The sequence below is a fragment of the Mobula hypostoma genome, chromosome 1 (assembly GCF_963921235.1).
Source record: "Mobula hypostoma chromosome 1, sMobHyp1.1, whole genome shotgun sequence".
Taxonomy (NCBI): Eukaryota; Metazoa; Chordata; class Chondrichthyes; order Myliobatiformes; family Myliobatidae; genus Mobula; species Mobula hypostoma.
In genome coordinates, this window is record NC_086097.1 from 25,588,417 (window position 1) to 25,603,166 (window position 14,750).

A 14,750-nucleotide genomic window follows, 5' to 3' on the forward strand; every position below is an offset into this window, starting at 1 on the left:
CTTGGCAACAAAGCCATCTATTCCATTATCTAGATCACTTATATACAGCATAAAAAGAAGTGGTCCCAACACCGACCCCTGCTGAACACCAATAGTCACTGACAGTCAACCAGAAAAGGATCCTTTTATTCCCACTTGCTGCCTCCTACCAATCAGCCAATGCTCTAACCATGTTAGTAACTTTCATGTAAAATCATGGGCTCTTAACCTGGTAAACAGCCTCATATGTGGCACCTTGTCAAATGCCTTCTGAAAGTCCAAATATACAACATCCACTACATCCCCTTTATCTATCCTACTTGTACTCTCCTCAAAGTATTCCAACTAGTTCATCCAGCAGGATTTTCCCTGAAGGAAACCATGCTGACTTTGTACTATCTTGTCCTATGTCACCAAGTACTCCATCACCTCACCCTTAACAATTGACTCTAACATTTTCCCAACCACTGACATCAGGCTAACTGGTCTATAATTTCTTTTCTGCTGCCTTCCTCCTTTCTTAAAGAGTGGAGTGACATTTGCAATGTTCCAGTCCTCCGGCATCATGCCAGAATCCAACGATTTTTTTTTTGAAAGATCATCTCTAATGCCACCACAATCTCTAATGCCACCACAATCTCTAATGCTACCTCTTTCAGAACCCTAGGGTACAGTTAATCTGGTCTGGGTGACTTATGTACCTTTAGGTCTTTCAGCTTTTTGAGCACCTTCTCTCTTGCAACAGTAACTGCACCCGCTTCTCTTCCGAACAAGGACGTTCGGGTTAGTAGGTTAATTGGTCACATGGGTGACACTGGGCGGTGCAGGCTCATTGGGCTGGAAGGGCATGCTACTGTACTGCATCTCAAAATACAAAATAAATAAATAATAAACTCAATTGGCCAAACGGCCTCTTTCTATATCACCAGGAAATGTGCTTTTTGCTGAGTTTTTAGCAGTGGAAGAAATTAAAACAAAATATTGAGATTCTGATTGTACATCAACATATACAATGAAATGCTTTGTGTTAACAAACAGCATATCTAAGGATGTGCAGGAGGTAGCCCACATGTGTTGCACACATTCCCATGCCAACAAAGCATGCCCATCATGTTCAACAGAACAACAACAACAAACAAGAGAACTACAGAAAGTAACCCCTTTCTCATCCCCACTACAATCCCATCCACACAGCAGAAAGGCTGCCAATGCCAGAATTGACTTCAAGTCCTTGTCCGCAGATTCTCAGTCTGACAAACACTGGACCTCTGGACTTTGCCAGGTTTGACCTTCAGACCTCTACTCCCGGACTCATGCAGACCTCGTTTGACCTTCGGACCTTGACTTCCAGACTCACAGACACCTGCAACCCCGGTGACCTGAAGAGGGTGTGATCACCGGTCCTCATAACTCCCACCTGTACCCGGGACCTGTCACATGTACTGACTTCCAACCTGGAACACGGGGATCATTGCCTGTGACACGACTTCCAGAATCACTGGTGTTCAACCACTCAAACTCCTGCCCAGATACTTAATTTATTATCCCTTGACCTCTAACTCACACTCATCCCTGTCCCTAAACCCTAACCCAACCCCTAACTCCAACATCTGGTTTCCCTCTCCTTAAGTCCACAATCAGTGCCTTGGTCTTATTGACATCAAATGAGAGGTTGTTATTATAACAGCACTCAGCCAAATTGTCATTCTCTCTCCTGTATGCTATTAGTGTTCTCTTGCTTTTTTATACTCCATAACTACCTTATTTGTTCCTAGCAGCTATACATTATAGCAACTCCCTTTTTTTCTTAACCAGGACTTCAATCTCTTGAAAACCAAGATTCCCTTAACCCGTTATCCCAACTTTTTTTTCTGACAGGCATATACAAGCTCTGTACTTTCAAAATTTCACTTTTGAATGCCTCCCACTTACGAAATACACCTTTACCAGAAAACCACATGTCCTAATCCACACTTGCCAGATCCTTTTTGATACCATCAAAATTGGCCTTTCTCCAATTTAGAATCTCAATTTGTGAACCAGGCCTATCTTTTTCCATATTTACTTTGAAAGTAATGGCAGCATGATTACTCGAAGCAAAGTGTTCCCCTAAACAAACATCTGTCACCTGCCTTGTCTCAGGAAATCAAATATTGCACACTCTCTCAATGGAACTTCTACGTACCAATTAAGGAAACTTTCCTGAACACATTTGACAATCTATCCCTTTTTATAATCTTACAGTATGGGAATCCCAGTCAAATGAGGAAAATTAAAATCACCTACCTTAACAAACTTATGATTCTTGCAACAATCTGTGATCTCTCTAAAAAATGTGTTCCTCTGAATCCCGCAGACTGTTGGGTGGTCTATAATATAGCCCCATTAACGTGGTCATACTGTACCTTATTCCTCAGTTCCACCCATAAAGCCTCACTAGATGAGTTCTCCAGTCTATCCTGACTGAGTACTGCCATGACATTTTCCCTGACTAGTAACACCACCCCTTTAATCCATCCCACCCTGTTACATCTAAAACAGTGAATTCCGGAATACTGAGCAGCCAGCCCAGCCCTTCCTGCAACCAAGGCTCACTAATAGCTACCATATTGTGATTCCATGCATTGATCCATGCCCTGAGCTCATCTGCCTTCCTAAATACCTCTTGCATTGAAATATACGCAACTCAGGACATTAGTCGCACCATGCTCAATCTGTTGATTCCTTACTTTGTCTGAGGTCTTAATAAATCTGTCACCACAAACTCTCCACCATCTACTCTGGCACTCTAGTTCCCATCACCCTGCAACTCTAGTTTAAACCCGATCGAGCCAATAGCCAGAGACTTACTCCCGGGGCAGAAATGGCTAACACAAGGGGCATCATTTTAAGGTGATTGAACAGAAGTATAAGGGGAATGACAGAGGTAGTTTTTTTGGCTTTTTTTTTTACACAGAGAATGGTAGGTGCATGGAATGTGCTGCCAGGAATAGTAGTAGGTACATTAAGGGTATTTGAGAAACTCTTGGAAAGGCACATGGTTGATAGAAAACATAGGGCCATTTGGGAGTGAAGGGATAGATGGATCTTAGAGTAGGTTATAGGACCGACACAACATTGTGGGCCAAAGGACTTGTACTGAGCTGTGCAGTTCTATGTTGCATAACTCACCTGCTTGAGTCAGTCTGTCATCCTCATCTTTTTCACGATAACCTTTCTGCTGTGATTGCAAGAGGCTGTGCTGCAAAGTTACTCGTTCCTGTTCAGTCTTCAACAGTTGATCGCGCAAATCATCTATCTAAATTCACAGATAAGACTCAGTGGATCAGTAGAGCATTACCGTTTTTGCATTTCACATCTTTTCAACATGCAAGTCTTTTCCGTGTTAAATAGTAAACGTGCCCAGAATTAAATAGAAAATTGCCAGAAAACTTTCATATCTTGAATAATAAACAACAGCAAAATAAAAAAAAAATTATCTGGCAGTCTTTCAGAAACAATTACGAATATACTTGTCAGTACAAGAGAAAATATCAGACACCAAATCAAGATTCAAACAAAGGCACCAAGCACTGAAACAACTTTCTTGCAGCAGGCACAATTAGAAAATACTGGAAAATTTTAGCAAGCCAGGCAGCACCTGTGGAGAGAGAAACATTAATTTAGATTAATTTCCAGCATCCGCATTTTCTCTTTACAATGGTGGAGATAACTGTATCCTAAAATAGAAGGAAACATTGCAGTGATTCGATCGCTGAAACATACGGAAACGTAAAGGTGGTTTTAGATTAAAGCATTCATTTAGATACCCTCTTCTTATTACGACCATCAGGGAGGAGGTACAGGAGCCTGAAGGCACACACTCAATGATTTGAGAATAGCTTCTTTCCCTCTGCCATCAGATTTCTGAATGGACACTACATCACTACGTTTTTGTTTCTCTTTTTGCACTATTTATTTCATTTAACTTACTGTAATTACAGTTTATTTATGTATTGCAATGTACTTCTGCCGCAGAACAACAAATTTCACAACATATGCCAGTGAAATTAAACCTGATTCTGATTATGATTAGATTAACTGAATAAAACAGCCACATTAAAAAAAACTGCTGGAGGAACTTAGCGGGTCAGGCAGTAGCCGTGGATGGAAATGGGCAAAGTTTTGACCTGAAGTCTGAGATTCTGACAGTATGATAAATCAAGGAAGAGGAAAATTACTATGACACTTTTTCAGGAAGTAGTCATAACATTAAAATAAATGCTGCTGGAATCATTAGTCAAAAGGGAGAGGAAGAAACAAGATGAATTGTTGGGGAAACTCAGTGGGTCAGACAGCACCTGGAGAGGGGAATAGGCATCTGACATTTGAGTCAAGACTCTTCATTTGGACTGGAAATCTGAAGTAAACAGAAAATACAGAAACACAAATGAGGTCCAAGTAAGTTTATTTTCAAAGTACAATTTATATATGTTACCATATACAACCTTGAAATTCATTTTCTTGCAGGCATTTATAGGAAAATAAAGAAATACAATAAAATTTATGAAACAAGTGGGAGGAGCTAAAGATGGCACCAGAGGTTTTAGTGGACCTGGGCAACTCCTTCGAGTTCATCCTCGAAACAGTTTAAATCTTCTGGTCTCATATCTTTTTCTCCCTTTTCAAGGTGGCTGGGGTCCTGTCAGAGTCCATGATCTACAGCTGCGCTCAAACTACATTCTTCAGAACTCATCAAGTGGCCTGCCTTTCAGGATCTCCAGGAGCGGCTTGGAAGACATGCAACTTTGGGGTGTGGCCCTGTGTGGTCCTGTGGACAACCCAATTCCCTGCCGATGTCACCAACTGAAGCGTCGCAGGAAATCGAAACATCAAAACGGTGGCTGTGACTGTTGGAGGCCTCTGCACTTGAGTGATCTCTCTCTCCCGTCTCCCTCTCTGCCTCTTTCACTCTCTCTCTTTCCATGGTGTAGAGCGAGTCTGCTGGTTGTAGAGTCAAAATAAGCAACGCTGCAGACTGTAACATCAAAACAGTGAGCTGTTAGCCTTCTCTCTCACTGTGGCAGGAGCAATATTTCTCTCTTCCTCATTAATGAGAGAGAGGGCTTGTTGAGATGTCGAAGTGTTGGGATGGAAGTAGTTTTTAATGGTCTATAGATCATGGTCTCCTGGGGCTTGCTATTGTTTGCTGGGTAGTGCGGGGGACTGATGCTTTTTGCTGGAACAAGTGGAGGGAGGGGGTGGGGGTTTTGGGGTTCTAACATTTCTCTGTTATTCATTGTTGGTTTTTCTCTCTCTCTGTTTTGTGGATTTCTGCCAAAAGTAAGTATTTCAGGTTGTGTACTGTCTACATTTTCCGACATAAAATTGAACCATTGAACAACATACATTTACAAAGACTTGACAAACTACCAATGTGCAAAAGACAAACTGTACAAATAACTAATACTGAGAACATGCATTATAGAATCCTGGAAAGTGAGTGCAGATTGTGGAATCAGTTCAGAGTTGAGGTGAGTGAATGAAGTTATCCACGCTGGTTCGGGAATCTGATGGTGGAGGGTCATAATTGTTTCTGAGTTTGGTGGTGGGACCCAAGGCTCCTGTACCTCCTTCCCGATGATAGTATTGAGAAGAGGGCACCGTCTGGATGGTAGGAGCCCCTGATGATGGATACGGTTTTCTTTTACTTTTTCTTCCTTCATATTATTTTGATCAGATAGTGCAAAGTTTCTCAAAGCACTTCACCAGTGTTATTGAACAAAAGCTGCCATCGAGCTAATTGGGCAGAAATTAGTATAGTTTAGTCAAAGAGTAATGTTTTAAGAAATGTCTTAAAGCAAGTAAAGTTCAGGGAGATAACTTTAGGCCTTAAGAAACATAGGGCTGATATTTGGGAAAATTATGGGATGAGAAAATGTAGATCAGGGGAACACATTAGTGTAGAGATTAGTATAACACAATTACAGTACCAGTGACTGGGGCTCAGTTTGAACACTGCCTATAAGGAGCTTGTACGTTCTCCCCCACGACTATGTGGGTTCCCTCCAGGTTTTCCATCTTCCTCCCACATTTCAAAGATGTACAGGCTAGTCGATGAATTGATCACCTGGGTGTTAATGGGTGGCACAAGCTAGCTGGGCTGAAGGAACCTGTTACCATACCATATCTATTAAAATTAATCATGCATGAGGTAGAGGTCAGATTTGCTGATTGCAATTTCCAAGAAGCTGAAGCGCTGTTAGTAACTACAGAGCCACAAAAAAGCTAAGAGATGGAGGGCCATGAAAACAAAGGCGTAAATTTGGACTTTGAGTTTAGGGTCTGGAGTACATCAGTGAGTACAAGCCAAAAAGTGAATTAAGCATGGTTTGAGTGACTTTTTGAATAACCCCTTGCTGCAATGGTAAACTGACTTTTCAGCTTCAGTGAAGGAGGTGGTGTGGTGGCAGCTTCAAGTGGAACAAGTGCTACAACTCCTCCTTTACTACCATTCAGGGACCCAACAGTCCTTCCAGGTGAAGCGACACTTCACCTGTGAGTCTCTTGGGGTCATCTACTGTATCTGGTGCTCACGGTGTGGCCTTTTGTCTATTGGTGACACCCAACATAGATTGGGAGACTGCATCGCCAAGCACCTACACTCCGTCCACCAGAAAAAGCAGGATTTCCCAGTGGCCACTCATTTAAATTCCATTTCCCATTCTGACATATCAATCCTTGGCCTCCTCTATTGTCACAATGAGGCCACACTCAGGTGGGAGAAGCAGCACCTTATATTCTGTTTGGGTAGCCTCCAACCTGATGACATGAACATTGATACTCTAACTTCCAGTACTACCCCCACCCCACCCCCTTCACCATCCCCATCCCCTTTTCCCTCTCTCACCTTGCCTGCCCATCACCCCTCTCTCTGGTGCTCTTCCCCCTTTTCTTTCTTCCATGGCCTTCTGTCCTCTCCTGTCAGATGCCCCCTTCTCCAGCTCTGTACTTCTTTCACAAATCAAAACTTCCCAGTTCTTCATTTCACCCCTCCCGGTTTCACCTTTCACCTTATGTTTTTCCCTCCTCTTCCCCCACATTCTAACTCTGACTCATCTTTTTTTCACCAGTCCTGATAAAGGGTCTCGGCCCAAAATGTCAACTGTACTTTTTTCCATAGATGCTGCCTGGTCTGCTGAGTTCCTCGAGCATTTTGTGTGACTCTTGAAACTAACCTGCCTATTTCAGATACTGGGGTACCTGAGAGACTAAATCACACTCTAGGTTCACCAATGCCACAAGGAGCTGACTTTATCACAGACTATGCCAAATATGAGCTTTAAATTTAAAAACTGTGGACAATACTGTGCTTGGAAAATCTTATTTGTTTCTTCTTTTCCTCAACTTCAGACCGTGTAACAAATTGTAATTATTGGCAGAATGTACCAGAGAACTAGTAGATGAATATGTATAACATGTTCAGTTCTAACTTCTCCTCATTCTGTGTCTAATGGTGCAGAACATTCACTCTGTTTCTCCTCTACAGGAGCTGCCTTATGTGGAGTGTATCCAGAATTTTCTGCTGTTATTTCAATTCTCCACATTCTGGAGTTTTTTTCTTTGCTTTTCAAACAATTTCTCCACAATGATCTAAAAATTGGACTTTCATAGCAAAGTCAAAGTAAATTTATTATCTAAGTATGTATATGTCACCATATATACTACCTTATATTCAATTTTTTCCAGGCATTTACAGGAAAACAAAATATAAAATAAGTTCAAAGATTCAAAGTGCATTTATTATCAAAGTATATATGCAGTATACAACCCTGAGATTCGTCTTCCCACAGACAGTCATTAAACAAAGAAACCTTGGAACCTGTTCAAATCATAGTCATAGTCATACTTTATTGATTATTAAAGAAAAGCATCAACTCCATTCCTCCATGCACAGATAAAACAATCGCACAAACAGCAACAAAAAAAAACGAGCAATAAACACAAAATATAAAACACAAGATTGAAAGAGCCCAGGCATATTCAGCTCAGCTGAGCGTTTGTTATCCGAAGGCCACACCGATTCAAAATCACCCAAAATAGCAACAAAAAAAGAAGCAGCCAGAAACCAGGAACACATCAGAAAGTGAACTACAGAGTCCAATCCACAAAGCCCATTAATTAAACCATGCCCAAGACTCAAATTCTCCAACAGCATCGAGGGAGAGAGAGAGACCATCAGAATTGAAACCTTCCTCCAGAAGCAACAAGTGAGAGGGAGAGAGAGATCGTCACACGCAGACACCTCCTTCCAGCAGTAGCGAGCAACACACTGGTAGACAGTGATGAGTATGCTGTCTCCTTCTGAATTGATTTCAATCTTCCACAACATTTTAATCAGCAAGAAATGGAGTTGATCTTAAGCTCGCACCCCATCTCCAGGCTCTTGGCCCTGAGGTTGCACACCTCACAGAACACCCACTGAGACAGCAAAGTGCCAAATCACTTAATCAGCCCAAAAACATACCACCAAGATGTAGATCATAGGCTCCACAAGTAGCAGAACGCATTTGAAAGAAAATGATGTAAAAGAAATGAAAGAAATAGTTTCGTGAATCATCTGAAGGATTTTGCCCTGGTCGTGCTGTTTGCTGACGCCATCTTCTTCCGGATCCAGATTTATGACAAATTATACATAAAGATTGACAAGCAACTAACGTGTAAACAAAGACAAATATGCAAATTAAAATTAATAAATAATAATGAGAACATGAGATTCACAGTTCTTGAAAGTGTGTCTCTTGGTTGTGCAATCAGTTCAGTGTTGAGGTGAGTGAAGTTATCCACGCTGGTTCAGGAGCCTGATCATTGTTGGGTAAATAACTGTTCCTGAATCTAGTGGTGTGTGACCCAAGGCTCCTTTACCTCCTGCCCAATGGTAGTAGTGAGAAGAGAGCATGGCCTAGATGGTGGGGGTCCTTGATAATGCTTCTGCTCTCCAGTGGCTCCTTATAGATTCACTCAATATCGGGGAGGACTTTTCCTGCAAGGACTGGGCTGTACACACCACTTTCTGGAAAGGGGTGTGGAGGTGAGTGCGAGTTTTGCCAGTAATACCTTGATCAAGAAAATGAATATCTAAAAATAGTTAACTGGGAGAAAAAATCACCTATCAAAGATCCACTCTCATCTCTTCCCTCTAAAGTGCAAGGCAACTGAGATGTATGTCAAAATCAGCTTTGATAGTTGCCATTCCCAATCCCAGTCAGCAGGTGGCCAAACCTTTGCAGCAGTATATTTGTACAGCAAGCTTATACTAAACATCATTCAACAGCTAGAATCAGTATGTCTCAGCTCACGGATCTGTAGCACAGCCAGGCATACACAAAATCCAGAAATAAAAAGGAAAATGGTACAAGCCCTCACTGATGGATACGGCATTCATCATCGAGGACATGCTCTCTTCTCATTACGACCATCAGGAAGGAGGTACAGGAGGATGAAACACACACACAACATTTTAGGAACAGCTTCTTTCCTTCCTCCAGCAGATTTCTGAATAGTCCATAAACCATTGAACACTACCTCACTATTCTGCTCTCTTTTTGCACTACTTTTTTTATTTCTTATTATAACTTGTAATTTTAGACAAAGAACATGGAACAGTACAGCACAGGAACAGACCCTTTGGCCCACAATGTTGTGCCAAACCAAATAAAATAGTAATCAAATGGCCAACTAAACTAATCCCATCTACCAACATAATGTCCATATCCTTCCATTTTCCTCACATTCATGTGCCTATCTAAACATTTCTTAAAAGTCCCTAATGTATCTGCCTCTAAGACCATCCCCAGCAGCGCATCCCAGGCACCCACCACTCCATGTAAAAATCTTGCCCCCCACATTTCCTTTGAATTTACCCCCTCTCACCTTAAATGCATGTCCTTTGGTATTAGACATTTCAACCCTGGAGGAAAAAAAAAAGTGTCTCCACTCTACCTATGCCTCTTATAATCTCATATACATCTATCAGATCTCCCTCAGCCTCTGCCACTCCAAAGAAAATACACCAAGTTTATCCAACCTCTCATGATAGTACATGCCCTCTAATTCAGACAACATCCTGGTAAACCTCTTTTGCACCCTCTCCAAAGTCTTAACATCCTTCCTATAAGGGGGTGACCAGAACTGTAACTACTACTCTAGATGTCACCAAATACCTGGGGGTGCATCTGGATGACAGACTTGAGTGGAGCGCCAAAACAGAGGCTATGTACAAGGGCCTGAGTTGCCTCTACTTCCTGAGGAGACTAAGGTCCTTTGGAGGGTGCAGGCCTCTCCTTCACAAGTTCTACCAGTCTGTTGTCACCATTACATTCTGGGTGAGCCGCCCATGAGGGTCTGTTTTATGTATTACACTGTACTGTTGCCTCAAAACAACAAATTTCATGACATTGTCAATGACGATAAATGTAAATTTTATTCTGATTTTGAAACACTAAGAATGCTACCGCAGAGAACGCTTTAAGATCCCAGATGACTTCTCCAGCAACGCAGTGGAACCATTGTAATAAGAACAGACAACTCATATGTTGACACATCAAAGTTGTTGGTGAACGCAGCAGGCCAGGCAGCATCTCTAGGAAGAGGTACAGTCGATGTTTCAGGCCAAGACCCTTCGTCAGAACTCAGCCCGAAACGTCGACTGTACCTCTTCCTAGAGATGCTGCCTGGCCTGTTGCGTTCACCAGCAACTTTGATGTGTGTGGCTTGAATTTCCAGTATCTTCAGAATTCCTGTTGGTTGTGTGTGAACTCATACGTTGATCCTGATTTTTAATGGGTACACAATATACCTTGAAAAATATTACTAATTCTAGACAAGTAAAACAAGGGTCATGAGTTCAATGTCACCATGACTATGGGATGAACTTTAACTAATCAAGTAATTTTGAATATGGTAACAAATGTTACTGATTCAATGGAGCAATCATTCTGTCAGCAACATCAGACACCAGAGTTCATTTGTGCACGGCTGTTAGCAACTAAACAATGCTGTTTGAAGCTCAATGTTTGTCTGCTCTGAAAACTTTATTTTAAAATTGATGCTAAAAGATCAAATTAGACTACAGGCAAATGGGACCTCAATTTAGCTTTTCACCTGAAAGGTGTCCTCTCCTACACACTTGTATTATATAGAGTTGTCACCATAGACAGCATGTTAAGAAAAGGGGAGGAGGGGAAGGAGGGGAAGGAGGGGAAGGAGGGGAGGAGAGAAAAAAACACCAAGTATTGTGAGCAGTTTTGGACCTCTTATCTAAGAAAAAGAAGAACTGGCATTGGAGAGGGTCCAGGGGAGGTCCATGACGATGATTCCCAGAATGGAAGCGTTAACAGCTGAGGAGTGTTTGCCAGCTCTGGGCCTATATTCGCTAATGTTAAAGGCCTAGATAGAGTGGATGTGGAGAGGGTGCTTCATATAGTGGGCCACAGCCTCAGAATAGTGGGATATCCCTTTAGGACAAAGTTGAGGAGGAATTTCTTCAGCCAGAGGGTGGTGAATCTGTGGAATTCATTGCACAGATGTCAATAAAGGCGAAGTTATTGGTTATACAGGTTTCCCCCGCCATCCGAAGGTAGAGAATTCCTATGAAACAGTTCGTAAGCCGAAATGTCATAAAGCAAAGTAGCAATTACCATTTATTTGTATGGGAAAATTTTGTGTGCATTCGCAGACCCAAAAATAACTTACCAAATCATGCCAAATAACACATAAAACCTAAATTAACAGTAACATATAGTAAAAGCAGGAATGATATGATAAATACACAGCCTATATAAAGTAGAAATACTTTTCCACAATCATTACTGCACTGTTCTCTGTAGCAAAAATCTCATGCAAGCGCCGTCGGCAGAAAATCTCACGCAAGTGCTGTTGGCAAAAACACGACGCAAGCGCTGTCCAGTAACCTTTAAGCTATGAAGCTGCCAAATCATACCAAATATCACATAAAAATACACAGCCTATATAAAGTAGAAATAATGTATGTACAGTGTAGTATCACTTACCGGAATTGGTTCAGCGACAAGCACACTGATGATGGTGTGTTAGACTGAGTCGTCGCAGGTTGGGTGGTGCAGTGGCCACCCCCCGCCCCTCCAGGCAGCCGACCGATACCGATTCGCAAAGCATGCAGGGGTGCAGCGGTAGCCAGGAGGCACACAGCACATCTTTAAGAGAAAAGCCGAAATAAACATGCTAATTAATTAGGTGCCACCTGGCACGTAATTGTTGGCCCAGATCAGTGCCGATTTCCGATTGCGTCATCTCTGATCTGGGCCGACAATTACGTGTCGGGTGGCACCTAATTAATTAATATGTTTATTTTGGTTTTTTTCTTAAAGATGTGCTGTGTGCCTCCCGACTACCGCTGCATTCTCCGCAAATCGGTATCTGTCCACGGCCTGGGTGTTGGGGTGGTGGGACACTGGGGTGTCATCTCATCGTCTGTTTCCATTACAGCAGGCAGCTCATCTTCTCCTGTGACTGCCCACCTCGATATCGAAGGTCAAGGTTCGTCGTCTGCTGTGGCTGATGTGGAAGGCTTGCTTGACTGCTGAGCCTCGCGCATTTTTCTATCATACAGTTCTTTGTAAGGACTCAAACCATCTTGCAAATATCCCCTAAACCATTGCAGCGAAAATCTCACGCAGTTGCTTCACGTTCAATTCGCTGCTGCATTCGGTTTCGATTGTTATCCTTTCTTCTTCCAATTGCATCAGCTCTTCATCTATCAGTTCTTGGTCATGGGATGCCAAAACCTCTTCAACATCATGTTCATCAGCTTCCACAAGCCAAACTCACTTTGTCCTTGCTTCGTTCACCATGATCGAAACGCTTAATTATGTCTAGTTTTACGCTAAGTGTAACACTCTTACGAGCTCTTTTAGGCTTTTCCAATACCATAGAACTCATCTTGCAAACGGCTGCTCACAGGCACGTGTTTAAGCAATGCTGGCTAGAACGCAGTTCCTGGGGAGAGCGGTTGCTCGGGGCGCTGATTTTTTCACGCGCTGATTTTTTATCGCGCGCTGCTTTTTTCTCGTAACAGTAAAAACATCTTCTGAAAGCGAAAACAGGGAACTAATGCAGGTCTTCGTAACAGTGAGGTTTCGTAAAGTGAACATTCAAAAAGCGGGGGACACCTGTATTTAAAGCAGAGGTTGACAACTTCTTGTTTAATAAGGGTGTCAAAGACTACATGGAGAAAGCAGGAGACTGAGGTTGAGAAGGATAATAAATTAGCCATGACAGAAAGAATCAGAATCAGGTTTATTATCACCGGTACACACATCAAAGTTGCTGGTGAACGCAGCAGGCCAGGCAGCATCTCTTTGGGTCTCAGCCCAAAACGTCGACTGTACCTCTTCCTAGAGATGCTGCCTGGCCTGCTGCATTCACCAGCAACTTTGATGTGTGTTGCTTGAATTTCCAGCATCTGCAGAATTCCTCGTGTTTACGTTATTATCAACTGCATGTAACGTGAAATTTGTTAACTTAGCAGCAGCAGTTCATTGCAATACATAATCTAGCAGAGAAAAAATAATAATAAATAAAATAGAAAAATTAATAATAAATCAATTATGTATATTGAATAGATCTTTTTTTAAAAACGTCCAAAAACAGAAATACTGTATATTTAAAAAAGTGAGGTAGTGTCCAAGATTCAACGTCCATTTAGGAATTGGATGGCAGAGGAGAAGAAGCTGTTCCTGAATTGCTGAGTGTGTGCCTTCAGGCTTCTGTATCTCCTACCTGATGGTAACAGTGAGAAAAGGGCATGGTACAACTATAGAAGTTTTTGAGTGTATTTGTTGACATACTAAATCTCTTCAAACTCCAAATGAAGTATAGTTGCTGTCTTGCCTTCTTTATAACTACATCAATATGTTCTGAGCAGGTTAGATCCTCAGAGATCTTGACACCCAGGAACTTGAAGCTGCTCACTCTCTCCACTTCTGATCCCTCTATGAGGATTGGTATGTGCTCCTTCATCTTACCCTTCCTGAAGTCCACAATCAGCTCTTCCGTCTTACTGACATTGAGTGCCAGGTTGTTGCTGTGACACCATTCTACTAGTAGGTATATCTCACTCCTGTACGCCCTCTCATCACCACCTGAGATTCTACCAGCAATGGTTGTATCGTCAGCAAATTTATAGATGGTATTTGAGCTATGCCTAGCCACACAGTCACATGTATATAGGGAGTAGAGCAGTGGGCTAAGCACACACTCCTGAGGTGCACCAGTGTTGATCGTCAATGAGAGGGATATGTTATCACCATTCCACACAGATTGTGGTCTTCCAGTTAGGAAGTCGAGGATCCAGTTGCAGAGGGAGGTACAGAGGTCCAGGTTCTGCAACTTTTCAATCAGGATTGTGGGAATGATGGTATTAAATGCTGAGCTATAATCGATGAACAGCATCCTGACGTAGGTGTTTGTGCTGTCCAGGTGGTCTAAAGCCATGTGGAGAGCTATTGAGATGGCATTTGCCGTTGACCTATTGTGACGACAGGCAAATTGCAATGGGTCCAGGTCCTTGCTGAGCCAGGAGTTCAGTCTAGTCATGACCAACCCCTCAAGGCATTTCATCACTGTCAATGTGAGTGCTATCAGGCAATAGTCATTAAGGCAGCCCACATTATTCTTCTTAGGCACTGGTATAATTGTTGCCTTTTTGAAACAAGTGGGAACTTCTGCCTGTAGCAGTGAGAGGTTAAGAATGT

The 14,750-nt window shown here is 42.2% G+C and overlaps 1 protein-coding gene across 6 annotated transcripts in view; it reads right to left on the reverse strand.

Moving 5' to 3' along the window:
* LOC134344680 (centrosomal protein of 128 kDa) overlaps positions 1-14,750 on the reverse strand; it is a 664,526-nt gene that overhangs the window by 495,333 nt on the left and 154,443 nt on the right. For all 6 annotated transcript variants that reach the window (XM_063044801.1, XM_063044787.1, XM_063044794.1 and 3 more), the window contains one exon: positions 3,151-3,277. In XM_063044801.1, the coding sequence (XP_062900871.1) occupies positions 3,151-3,277 (127 nt within the window). The remainder of the gene's footprint in view (positions 1-3,150; positions 3,278-14,750) is intronic.